This window comes from Sminthopsis crassicaudata, chromosome 5 (genome assembly GCF_048593235.1).
Source record: "Sminthopsis crassicaudata isolate SCR6 chromosome 5, ASM4859323v1, whole genome shotgun sequence".
Classification (NCBI taxonomy): Eukaryota; Metazoa; Chordata; class Mammalia; order Dasyuromorphia; family Dasyuridae; genus Sminthopsis; species Sminthopsis crassicaudata.
In genome coordinates, this window is record NC_133621.1 from 174,017,582 (window position 1) to 174,031,940 (window position 14,359).

At 34.3% G+C, this 14,359-nt stretch overlaps 1 protein-coding gene across 1 annotated transcript in view; it reads right to left on the reverse strand.

The window, feature by feature from the left end:
- Positions 1–14,359, reverse strand: part of IRAG2 (inositol 1,4,5-triphosphate receptor associated 2) — a 103,952-nt gene that overhangs the window by 52,906 nt on the left and 36,687 nt on the right. The window contains 2 exon segments of the mRNA XM_074269590.1: positions 4,560–4,747; positions 4,999–5,250. Coding sequence (XP_074125691.1) covers positions 4,560–4,747; positions 4,999–5,250 — 440 coding nt within the window.

A 14,359-nucleotide genomic window follows, 5' to 3' on the forward strand; every position in this document is an offset into this window, starting at 1 on the left:
TCTTTACATTAACTACAGAGTTAATAAGCTGCATCTCTAAAACTATAAGACTACAAGGAAGATGCCCTTTTATACAGCTGTTTCTAGAGTCCTTTTCATCTATGATGAAACCATAAATCATGGGGGAAAGGACTGTCTTGTTCTCTACCCCCTTTTTAGTCCCTGTGACTGTGAGAAATGGGCCTAGAGTTTTGCTCTGGTCATTTTCCATTCTAGCCACAGGTAACAGAATCCCAGAACTTGGAATTAAGGTTAAAGAAAGGCTCTAACACCCTGAATGGTTGAGTGCCTGGCACGGGAACTCAAGAATAGCTTTGGACTTGAAACTTGGTAGAACTATGCTATATAAGAGCTGAATTAAACTGTAAATCTAATTCCTCAGAGATGGAAGTGACAGGGAGTAGGACTAGGAAATTCTGTTCCCTTAAGTGGTTGGAAAAATATTAATATATTTGCTTTTGCTATGCTTTTGAAATAAATATTCCCCTAGCTAACCTGATTGTTGGGTGGTTAAATGGAACTTCAGTAAAGGGGACTCCTACAATAGAGAGAACATCCCCAGATTGTACTGGGATATTAGAGAATGTTCAGGTGGAATGAAATACAACATTCAGGCTTTTAAGCATACATTACAATCAAATGTCACAAAAACGACACAAATATGAGTTCAGGGGAGGAGGAATAGTTTTCAGGGAGAATCCGGGAATAGCTTCAAAAAGGAGGGAACATGTAAGATAAACCTTAAGACATAGGGTTTTTAATTTCTTTTTTTTCCAATTTAAATTTTGGCTATTATAAATAGCAAATTATAAATACAAAATGGCAATTATTATTATTATTATACATAGTCAGACTTTTGAATCTATGATGAACTCCTTTGAATGATTATTGATCTCATTAGGAAGCAGTATGATATTTTCAGGCTTAATCTATAAGTAATTCTTTACATTGCTCTCTTAGACTTTTTATACTCTAGTGCCAAATATATTTGACACGAAGAGGGCATGAGAAGGCTATAATATATTACAAAAGAAGAACAGGACAGGAGTAATATAAAGAATATCAGATATATATATATATATATATATATATATATAGATATATATATGTATACACACACATACACACACACACACACACACACACACACACATATATATATATATATATATATATATACATATATATATATATATATAATTAGAAAAGAAGCTGATCTGGTATTAAAAGACATTTTATATGGTTCTCTGTGTACAATGTCAAAAGATCTAGAAAAAGGCCTCCAGTTTCCTGGATGCCCAATCCCAGGGAAGATTTATAAGAGGACATAGATAAAAGATGGCATAAATCATCACTGTTAGAGGGTATACATATCTTGATGAAATCACAAATTTAATAAAAATGAACTTAATAATTGTTCATAAATTGAACCAAATCATATAAAAGGGATAAAATTTTGCTGAACATCTTATTAAAGAGGAAAAATATTAACAACAATAAAAACAGAAAATAGGATGGATTGCTTTTTTTGACAGACAGAAATTGGGAAGAGCGCATTCCAGAGTAGGAGAAAAACACAAGTAGGCAGGAAAGTACAGCATGTGTTAAATGGCTGAAAAAATTTTCATCTTCCAGTTCTGGGTATTTTCAGGGGCTGTCCCCTAAGCCTGGAATCATCTGTCTCTAGATTTCCTTGGCTTCCTTTCAGTCCCTGCTAAACCTCTAGGTTTTATAAGAAGCTCTTTTTGATCCTTTTTAATATTAGTGCCTTCCTTCTGTCAATTATCTCCAATTGATCTTGTACATAACTTGTTTGTCCACAGTTATTTCTATGCTGTTTCCCCCATTCAACTGGAAGCTCCTTTAGAACAGAACTTTTGCTTTCCTTTGTATTGCCAGTATTGAGCAAAATGCAATAGAATGTTAGTATGTTGTATGAATTTGTGAAAGTGTTGATTTCAGAGAAACCTGAGAAGATTTGTATGAAATGATGCAGAACTAAGAGATTGACTGATACAACAGTATTAACAATAATAACGTTACAAAGATAAACTTTGAAAGATTTACAAATTGTGATCAGTATAGTGACCAACCACGACTCCAAAGAACTAATGATGAATCATACTACTTACCTATTAATAGAGAAGTTACAGATTCAAGAGGCATAATGAGTCATGAAGTTTTGTATATGGTTAGAACTAGAATTTATTTTATTTGATTATGCATACTTATTATAAGGGTTTTTATTTTCTTTTTCATTTTATTCAATCATTTAAGTTTGGGGATCATGGTTGGAGTGAGAAAAAATAAATGCTTACCGATTGAAAAAAGTAATAATGAAAATTCAATGATCAAGCCCGATCCCTTCAAAAAAGAGACATGAAAATGTGCTTGTCTCTCTTCCTTGTGAAACATAGCAATAACATTTTATATAAATAAATATAATTATTTTTATAATAATTCCAAAGCTCTGGATTTGACTGTAAGGATGGTAGTACCCTCAAGAGAAATGGAGAAGTTAGAAGTGGAAATGGGTTTTAAAGATCTTTATTGGGGACCCATTATTAACTTTATTAAAGTTATAATGAGATCCATTTTTGAAATTTTGTAGAAGAAGCTTCTTTGACAAATGGCATAAAAAGCAGGATTTAGTCTTTTAGAAACAGAGGATACCACTAATAAATAGGAAAATTTATTATGGGCAATTGTAGAATATCATAGAAATGTAGGTCATAAACTAGAAGGGACCTTCGCAATTATCCAAGCCAACTGTGTCACTTTACCATGAGAATTGAGTCTAAGAAAAGTTAATTGACTTGCCCAACCTCACGAAGTGAGTGGCAGAAGCAATATTTGACCTCAAACTTTCTCCTTCTAAAGTTAACATTCTTTCTTCTCTGAGATGGAATTAAATTCAACAAAGACATTAATTATTGATACATTTCAGTAGATCTGGGGATACAAAGGCAAAAAAGGAAGGAAGGTAACAAACATTTATTAAATACTTACTATGTGAGAATACTTGCCATACTAGGGAAAAATTATTGGAAGCACAGGAAAGTGTCATTGTTTCCAGTTTAATTTCTCTTCTAACTGGAAATGTAATAGGTCGATTTTTTAATCCAGTTTGAATACTTTACTAATTTATCCCTTTGAAGGATGATATTGAATCTCCAGGAAAGAAACAGAGATGAATACACATACCAAGAAAGTATTTGAAGCTATTTAAAAACAAGCCCACTTGAGATATATTCTAAATCCTCATCATCATTGTAGGTATTCCTTTCCTTCAAAGTAGACAAACACTTACATGCCTAAAACATATAAAGGGAAATCATAGAAAGAGATAAGAACTCATAATTTACCACTAAATTTTATGCGTGTTAATCTGATTATTTATTAATTATTTTTTATTCGTACACATCTTGAGCTACCAAATAGATTAAAAGATCACATTAGGAAGTGATTTAGCTCATCATATGGGATAATCTGTAAATGTTTGAAATGTAAAAACAAATCACATCAATAAAACTTTTAAAAAGGCTAATGAATTAAAAAGCAGTTACATAAGGTATATTTGGTATGCCCGTAATGCAGTTTGCCATAATTACAAACAATGTGAAATCTTCTTCTTAACACTTATTTTTACAAGGGGGAAAAATACTCTTTCATAGCAAACCTGCATGTTATCTGACAGTTTCAAATTATTTTATTTAAAATAATTTAAAAATAATTTAAAATAAATAAAGCTGAATTTAAGGAGAGCTGATAAGTTTTGGGTGTTTTGTAGGTTGTCAAACCTGATATTTTAGAGCAGAAAATTAGTTTTCAATTTTCCCAAACATCTCTCTCAAAAGAAGGCAAGAAGGCTACAGCAAATGCAAAACAAGTGAAGTTCACACTTCACCTGATAGCTGACCTTTAACTTCAATTTATTTTAGATGAAATCATTCAATTTAAAAATAGTATTAAACAACTGTCTACAAAGTTTTGTTAGTAAACAGCTATAAATGTAAGCAAAATTTGAAAAACATCTTTGTTTTATCAACCTTTAAAGTAGGAAGTGCTTTATTAAAGATGTTGGACTGCTTTCTTTTCATGTATACTCAATGAATACTCATAGAGTGCCAGCTATCATAGAGAGACTTAAAACAATTTTATGACATTGTTTCCTCCCACTGCATGGGTTAAACATCAATTTGAAGAAGTCTTTTATTCTCTGGGCCCTAAGCAACTTATAAAATTACCAAGCTAGACTATAGAGATTTGATTTTTTTTTATTATTTCCTCCATTTGCTCTTAGAAGAATTTTGTTTTTAAGAATTAGAACTACTGAAAGGTCCAGATCCTAATGAAAGTTCAGAAGAGCCAGTTTTGTTGTCAGGGTGACACAGACTAAACAGCCATTCTGAAAGCCCCCAAAGGCCTAGGCCACAGGGTCAATCTTTGTCACCAGTTCAGATAATAATAGCAGTATGAACTAGAAAGCAAGTTTTCCACCCACTGCCCAGCTTTGCGTTATATTTAAGGATGAAACAAAATGATTAAGTAGAGCTTACATTTCAGTTTCTTTCTCTTCGGTCCAACTATCTGGCAAGCATTCGATAAAGTGATATTTAATGCTTGGAAATCTTGTTCTTCAGAAACAGCTTCTTCCAGCTTGCACTGCAAAGACTCAATGTTTTCCTTGGCGACATGGAGGATCTGTCCTTGATCCTTAGGCTGGACATGTAGTGGGAACACTGAATTTTAACAAAGCAGCAAACTCTGAAAGCAATTGGCTGTCAATCTGATCTCTTTCCTGCACACAAAACTCAAAATTTGTTTTCCTTCTTAGGGGGTGATAAGCTCCTGCTGAACTTCTGCAATTCTGTATTTGCATGGGTTTGGTACGCTTGAGCTATTTCTGCAACGGTAGAAGTCTGTATGTGCCAAATTGCCTCTTTCATCAGCAGGCTAGGCTGTTAACACCACCTCTTTTACAACTCCTCTTTTTACTTCCTCTGTTTAGAGCAAGAGAACTGGGGTCTGAGCTGAGCAGTTCCCCTTTGGGTTTCTTTTTTTTTCTCTTCCTCCATTTTTGCCTCATCATACCAGTGAGAGCCTGTGGGTAAATTAGTCAGATACCCCTTTACCTGCTGCTCAGCATTCTCCAGTTGTTTGGTAGCTTCTTGGAGTAGTTTCCTAAGTGTCTCTCCCTTGTTTAGTGCATCTTCTTGTGACCTTTTAATAGCTTCTAACTGTTTCTCTCTGGAAGGGGGGAGGTGGGAAAGTGCAAACCACAAGCTGTCAGTGACTTTTCAAATGTCACACACCTGGAGAATTCTGATGTACTCAATTCAATATAGTTCCTCATAAATTAGGGGACAAATTAAAAGGATACACACATTTTGTAATTCAGGCTGAAATGGCAGTTGGTGACCCATTTTATTTATTTTTGCTGCAAACTATTTCTAAGACTGCAAACTCCTTGAGAATAGGGACCATCTTTTGACTAACACTACAATAAGACTGAGGATATAGGTATATTTATTTTTTCATGATCTCCCTTTCCAGGAATTTAATCCAGTTAACCATCTTGCAAATATGGGAGACTGCTCAGTAGATTTACCTGAAACAAATATAAAACTAATGTGACCACTTCTTTTTCAGTATGCTTTTCCCTCTTCAAGACTTCTATCATCCTATCATTGTTATATTCTCTCTCAATCCCCAGGGAAATATTATCCCATATCCTTTGGGCTCTATGTTTTAAGAAAGTTAGGGAAACAGTATAAAACTATTAGTACTTTTTGAAATTACAGTCTACTGACAGTAGGTTACATTCTACTGACAGTAGGTCAGTAGCTTCATCTTTGCATATGATGATACCACATTTATTTTTTTTCTTGTACATTGCCCCAATAATAATACCAGCTTCTTTCAAATTCATGGGATCTCCAGTGGAACTTTAAAAATCTAATTGGAACATAAAAGGCTAGTAAATGTATCATTTATCTTTTGAGTTACACGACACAATGTATGGAAGGATAATTTTGGAATTAGAAAAACTTGAGTTCAAGTCCTAATTTTAATACACACTAATCTTATGAAAATAGTAAAGTCAACCTAACTATTAGTGTCTCAGGTCATATTTTTAAGATTAGAATTAACAAATGAGTTGTTGACCTGTGGGGTGTGTGTGTGTGTGTGTGTGTGTGTGTGGTTTCTAATACAAATAATATCACATGTCTAGACCTCTTCTCTCTTAAAAAAAAACAGTTTTATTTTTTAAGAGAAGTTAGTTCAATTAGAAAATTTTGAATTGTAAGGGAAGATTAATGCACTTTCCTACTACAGATTTTTTCCATACTCATATTATTAAGTGTTTATCTAATAGTTTTCTTATCAATCTTTTACCTTCTCTCTTTCTCTTCCATTCCCTCTTCATTCTCTGATGATTTACAACTAAATATTCCTAATGCATAACTCAAATAATATCATTGCCTTACTCAAAAATCCTTGAAGTTCCTCATTGCCTATAGACTCTAGACATTTCAACCTGCTATTCAAAGCCTTCCATAATCTATCTACACCTCTGCCACTTAACTTATGCTCCAGATCCATAACCTATTTACTCATCATTGTTTCTAGAACACTTTCTGTACTTCCCTGTATATCTTTACTTACACTATTACATATGCCTGGAATCTAAATCCTATTTCCAATGTACTTTTTACCTGAAGCCTTCCATGATATCCATAGCTTGGAGTTCATAGCTTATTTGTTTATATTCTCTTATGCATCATTTATCCTTATTATGTTCTTTTTGATATTGTAATTATTTGTGTAACTATTTTAGTTCCTCTTCTTTGCTATAAACTCCTTGAGGAGGATTATATAATTTTTTGCATCTCCCTCAGAGTTTTCTTGAGGGCTTTGCACTCAGTAGGCATTGCTACCACAGTACATCTTAATTCAGACCATTATGAATCATCTGAACTAGTACAATACCATCCTGAAATAATTCCTGCCTTTATTTTTTTTCCCTTTTCCAGTCTATCTTTCAAATTATCCCAGGCATCTTTCTTATGCAGAGATATAATCATATTATTTCTATGTTCAAAACCCTTTAGTGTTGTTTTATTGTCTCTCTCCTAAGTTCCAGAGATATTCACCTGACAGCTAAAGAGAAAGAAATGGGGATAAAGGTTAAGAGAAGACTACTTCTTTAGGGTCTTGAGGAAAGAAGGGAAAAAGGGAGAAAACAGATAAAGATCTCTCAACCATCTGGCTGCAAGAGAAAATGGAGCCAAATAACCTAGACTCCTGTACACAGAAGGAATATCCCTGGGCCCATTTTCTAAATTCACCCCCAGAGAAGCAATGGCGTAACCTCTCAAATTGAAAGGTGGTAGTCACATAGAGGAAATGTGACTGAGTAGCAGGGAAACCAGCCTTCCAGAGTTTCTGGAGGGAAAATACAACATATGAGGAGCTGAAGGAACAGAAAGAGAGTGAAAACAAAACAAAATTCAAAAAATCAAGCTAATAAACAAAACAAAACTTTACTACCACAGTCATTTATACAATGCCTCGTGACACCCTGGCTTCTCAGGCAGCAACATTCCTCCCACAATCCTAACTCCAAGGTTACCCTGGCTTACGCTCCAGATTTAGGACTGCCTGTGCCCAGAACTGAAAAGAACATCTGAAACAGACCAAAACCCAAAACCCAGTTCCCAGGGCCACAGAGCCTCACTTCTCTAGCAGTCAAGTTTGTTCCCTTTACAGAGGAATACAAAGACTTGGGATAGTACTGAAGTCCACAAACTTATATATTTTCATCCAGATGGAAGTAGAATTTACTGGAATGCTAAAGGATTATTTATCTAGCAACCCCATAATTTTCAAGCTGAAAGGGATTTTAGTGGCTATTGAATAATAGGCACTTAACAAGGGCATGTTGACTTAACTTGACCTGTAAGTCTAAAGGAATCTCCACTATAATATATCCCTGAGCAGACATCCAGCCTCTGCTTGAAGACTTTCAGAGACACAATACCTTCTGAAATAGTGCAGTGTACTTAGGAATAGTTCAAATTATTAAGAGACCTTTGGTGATATCTAGTCTCAATTTTTTTTTAACTTCCATCCATTTTTCCTGGATCTGCTTTCTGGAACCAAACAGAACATGTCTAATCCTATTTCCATAGGATAGTATGCAAATACTTGAATACAGCTAAAATCTTCCATGCTTCCTTCTCCAGGTTAAATATCCTTGGTTCCTTCAATAAGGCATAATCTCAAGTTTTTTTGAGGCAGTGAGGTCAAGATATGAGGAAAGTTCTGAGTCTGGACTCAGGAAGATAGGATTTCAAATTCAGCTTCAGACAATTCCCAGATGTGAGACCCTAGGCAAGTCACTTAATCTCTCTGTCTGCCTCAGTTTCCTTAACTTAATATAAGGAATGGGGATAATAACAATATCTACTTTACAAGGCTCTTGTGAGAATCAAATGATACGCCATTAGCAAAACATTTAGCACTGTGTCTGGCACAAAGTAGGTATCCAATAAATGATTGTTTCTATTCTTTCTTTTTGATTGCCCTTTTCTGGGTTTTTTCCTCCTAATTAATTACTGTACTTTGTTCCTCAGATCTGAATGGAGTAGTCCAGATGTGGTCTGACCAGCGCAAAGTACAAAGAGACTATCACCTCTTTACTCTCAAAAGCTATGCCTGTATAGCAACCCAAGGATACTGCCACATCAGATTGTACTCTTAAATTTTCTTACTACTCAAAAAATCCCTAGACCTTTTTTTTTTAACTTCTCTCTGATCATGTGTCCCCCCTCCCATCTTTATACTTAATGACACTGATTTCTTGAATTGTGTCAGACTTTGCATTTATTCCTGCTAAATTTCATTTTAATGGACTCAAGTCTTAATACTCCATTGTCTCATTATTTATTTGGAGTCTGCCTCTGCCAGCCATGGTTCTAGCTTTCCCTATTAGCCTTGTATCATTGATAAAACTGTTAAGTTTATTCAGGACTAAGCATGAATCCCTGCAATTATTCCACGGATACCTTTCACACTCATAATAAACTATCATTGACTACTGTGAGTTTAGCCATCCAAAGTTGTAAATCCATGAAACATCTTCTTCTAACCCACATCTCTCTTTGTTTACCCAAAAGAAGAAATAATATCAGATTATTATTAAATTCTTTGTTAAAATCTAGGTAAACTGTGAGGGACTACTATTGCACTCTAAGAAACAATGAGCAGCATGTTGATATTAGAAAAACATGGAAAGATTTGAAGGATATAATGAAAAATTTAAAAAAAAACAGAACTATTTATACAATAAGAAAAATGCTATTTGATGAATAACTGGGAACTATTAAGCTATTCTAGACATTATAAATATTCAAATTAACTAAAAAGTATCTATGAAAGAAGATGTTATCTACTTCCAGATAAAGAATTGATAAGTAGAAGTATGCATAGTATGGTTTTTACACAAAAACTGTGTGTGTGTGTGTGTGTGTGTGTGTGTGTGTGTGTGTGTGTGTGTGTGTGAAAGGGAGGGAAGGAAACAATTCAGAATTTAAAATGTAAAAAAAATAAATTAAAAAATTTTAAATGTAGGTTGAACAGGTAGTCAGCAAGTAATTGCTCAGAGTCAGTTTCCTCATCTGTGCAGTAGGGATTATAATCATTGCAATATCTGCCCCACCAGAGCATGATGAATAAAGTACTTTACAAACCTAAAAGGAATATAAGGAAAAAAATTCCGATCAATCATTTGATACATAAAGAAAATACGGCTAATCTGTCATGACTTATTCCTAAGGAATCTATGTTGCACTTCATAATCATTACCTATTTAAATAAAATTATTTTTGTTATGAATTTAATCATAATCATCTCACTTAATAGTGAGTTGATATCCAACTAAGGAAAAGTATAGTAAGAGAGCATTTAACTGCTCTGTATTCAAATTGCCTGTATCGGATGAATTGCATGCTTGGAGAGCTTGCAGAATATTAGATATACTTGTTGAACTACTTTTATAAATATGTGGAAGGTCAAGGAGAATGGGATTGGACTGAATATTACTATTTTGTTTTTAAAGAGAAACAATCTTTTTCTAGTTCTTTAATGAAACATTCTAGAACCATTCAGGAATCAAAGTTAAGCTTTCTAGTTTATAGATTGCCAGTTGTCTCCTTTCCCCTTAAAAAATCAGAATAATTGCCCCTTGCTGGTCTCATTGCATTTTTCTTGTTCTCCATTGGGGATATAGTCTCCACAGTTTTTCAAATGATGATTACTGGCAACAGGTCTACTAATTTCAGTATCTGATATAATTCGGTTGGGTCAGGTGACTTGATCTAGGGCAAATAGTCTCTCTTACTGTATCTTTCCTTATATTGGGTATCAACTCCCTGTTAACTAATTTTTTTTAGTCTTTTACTATTTGAGAATTGTACCACCTGACAAAGCAAACAGAAGCAAAATAAAAATGTAATAGCTCTGCCTTTTTTAAATTATCAATTACTCTTGCTTCAACCTGCCCCGAAAGTAATCTTATCCTTTCCTTGATCTTCTTTCTCTCAAGGTAGTTAGAAAACCTAAAACCTTTTTGATGTTCTTTGCTTTCACCATTTATCTCAGGTCATTCAGAGTAATACTATTCCACACATTTATATTCATAATTTGTTACCTATTTCTGTTTCTGTTTGTCTTATGGGCCAGAACTCTGAACTTGAAACAAGGATTCTTACAAGGCGTTACATCAGTGGAATTGATAAAGACAATGATTATCTAGTTTAGCATGATGCTTAATAGTTCTCTAGTTCAGTACATGTACTTAGTATTTAATATAGTTCCACAAGATTCACACCTATGATAATGGAGTATATAACAGCCAGCAAGGACTGGACGAGATTCATTTCATCTTCGGTCAGGCTCTTGGTGGCTCTCCTGGGGGACTGAGAGGCTTGGAGACAGAGCCAGAGAAGACAAGAAGACTGGAGGCGGGAGCTCAAGCTCTTGGAGCCAAGGAGAGAGAGAGAGATTCATTTCCATCTTCATCAGCCTTGTGTCCTCCTGCATTTTCTCCACAGAAACCAAGTCCCCTCTGAAGGCCACAAGAAAGCTAGCTGACCACCAGACAAAGACTTTTGGACTTTAATACTTAGCTATTCTTGTGGTGATTAATCTACTAAAAAGAAGGCTGCCCAAAGACCTCCAGAAAAACAAGAACATTACATATTTTCTATTTAAATTTAAAATTTCTTTTAAAATCCCTTTTGGTTTATGAATTCCCTGCTCATTCACATTAGTCTAGACAACTTCCATTTTTCTTCCTCAGTGAAATTGTTTCCCTTGTGCTTTCTGAACTTTGTTATTGGGAATTTGCTATCCTTTTTGTTCTGAGTCCCCCATAGAATTTGAGTTCATGACGATATACACATTCTTCGATTAAAACCTGCAAATTCCACAAATCTCATTTTCTTCTCTGTTATGGAAGTTTCCTTTCAAAAGAGTCTAAACCCTTAGGGTAGTATATTTAAAACTGGGAGTATTTTCCTGTTTTTGTGAAAGGGCACTCCCCAGAAAGGGAAGGAGAACTGTATCTCCTGTTGGTGAGCTACCATAAATCCTTTGTATTTTTGTTTGTTTTTGACATTTTCTCTGAGGTACAATAAAGATTGTCATAACTAAAATGTGATCCTATAGACATTAGAAATGTTAAAGCTCACATTTGTTTGAGACTTGGAAATGAACTTTTAAGGAATTTTTAGGTTCCTATTTTCTCTTGGTCAATTTTTTAATAAAAGAAGGAAGGAAGGAGAGGAGGAAGAAGGAAGTAATGAGTATTATGTATCTGTTATGTGTGTATATGTGTATATAATTTGATTCTCATAACAATTTTGGGAAGTAGGTACTATTATTATCCCTGCTTTATAGAAATTGAGGTTAAGTGAGTTGCCCAGGGTTGTAGTTAGTGTTTACAGTCATATTTGAATTTAAGTCTTCCTATGTCTAAGTCCAGACCTCTGTCTGCTGTGTTACCTAGTTTCATGTAAGAGAAAGGATTGCTCTATTTAACATAGAGCCACACTCAGTATATGAAATCAATATGTTTCATGATGTAACTTTTGCAATTATGCTTAATACATTAAGATAGACTCATTTGTTGTCAGATAATGTCACTAATGTATTTATTTTGGTTTGCCAAGAGCTTTTCTCATAATCCTCAAATGCAGGAAAGCTCAAGTATTAATGCCCCATTTTCCATTGTGAAAGTGAATCTCAGTCTTTGCCCAGCAATATACATCTAGTCAGGAGCAGAAACAGGATTCAAATTCAGGTTTCTTCAAGTATTTCCATTATACCACACTTCCTCATATCAAATACAACAGAAGATCTGTATTCTTGGGATGATTTCTAATTGGGCACAGTCTTATCTATACTTCTCTCTTAACTGTTCTTAATTCTTGAAAGGGGAATAATGATAACCTAGCAGAGGGGGATGGTACCTCTCTAAGGAAGTGACATGCCCACACCACCACCCACTGATATGAGGAAGTCTGGACTGCCTGCTTGTTAGGGAAAATAGAAGATTCAATCTTACATACTCTTTCTGATATTCTCAGTCACTTGTCTCTAAGTGAAAAAGCTATTCTTTCTTGAGTTATCTCTTTCTGTGCTTCTGGCTGCTTTTTTTCATATAATTTGAGCTTTATATACATTTAAGTTCATAAGAACTTTATTATTGCCATTATATTAATATATATAGTTCTCATATTGGTCTTTCAAAGCCATATATGATCTGGCTCCATGCTATATGAGAGCTAGAAGAGCTGAATTTAAATCCTATCTCTGCTTACTCTTGTGATCATGATTAGGTCTTTTGACTTTTTTGAGCCTCATTTTTAAAAAGAAGAGATTGTACTAGATGACTTCTAATATCTCTTATAGCTGGAAATAAATGGATTCTATCATCCTACCTTTCTAGACTTATTTTACCTTGAACTTCATACATTTTTTTTCAAGCAAAATGGGACTACTTGCTGGTCCTTGAGTTCAATAATTTATTTTGCATATCCATAATTTTACAGAAGCTATCCTGCCATATATTCTCTTTTTTTATCTCTACCTTTCAGAATCCTTCACTCACTTCATTTAAGGCCTACTTCAGGTGAGGAAGCCTTTCCTGATTTTCCTAGTTGTAAATGTTAACTCTTTCTCTTTTACTTATTTATTTATTTATATGCTATACTCTCCAAAAGAATATAAGTTCCTTGACCACATGAACTATATTTCATTTTGTCTTTATATTCCCAGCTTCTTAAATGATGTTTTCTATATAATAGATTCTTTATAAATGTTTGAGTAGAACATACATAGAATAATACACACATAACCTACCAGAGCTATGAGACAGATTCCAATCCTCTTTTAACCATCCAAGTTTTAGAGATAAATTAAGATCTGTTGTGTTATGAGCAACATCTATTAGAATCCCAAGCATTTCTTTAATATTTCTTTAAAGGCAGAGGAGCTGTTCTTAAGGTTTGTTCCTCAAGGGGATGGAGTTTTGAGCTTTTACATGGCATCCCAGTCACTTTGGGTATAAAAATCCCAAGTCCAATAGGGTGTCTTACTTCCAAGAAGCCTTGTTTGCAATGAACCCATACTACTATAGGAAGAGAAAGAGCTTTTTCCTCTAGCCATTTCTTTAATACAGTTTACAGAAAGCCTTATATTATAAAAATGAGCTTCCTTTCTTTCTAGTCCTTTAACCTATTACTCCTCTCTTATCCACTCTACTTCCAGCCATATTGCCTTCCTTGCTGTTCCTCATACATAATACTTCATATTTTTAGCCTCTGCACTTTTGCACTGGCTATCCTCCGTGCAAAAAAATGCTTTCTCTCCTAATTTCTGACTCTGGGAATCTCTTGCTTCCCTTAAGACTTACTCCAAATACCAGATACTGCAGGAGGCCTTTCCCACTCCCTCAAGTGGCTAGTACCTTCTTTTTTATATCTTTCCATCGCTCTCTGTATTTATCCTTTATGGTCCAAATAATATAGATGTTGTTTCCCCCATTAAAATGTAATTTCTTTGAAGATTTGTCTAGACCTCTGTTTCTGTATCTGTAAAATGAGAATGTTAAGACAAGATGACCTCCAATGTTACTTCCAAGTCCAATTTATGGAACTGCGATATTTGTTATTCCTTTTAAGTCTAAAAAAACTCTAAAATTCTTATTGTGGAAGAATATTATAATTTCTATAGATTTAGACACTTATTGCTCACATATTAGAACTTATAAGTTAATTATATAACATAGCAT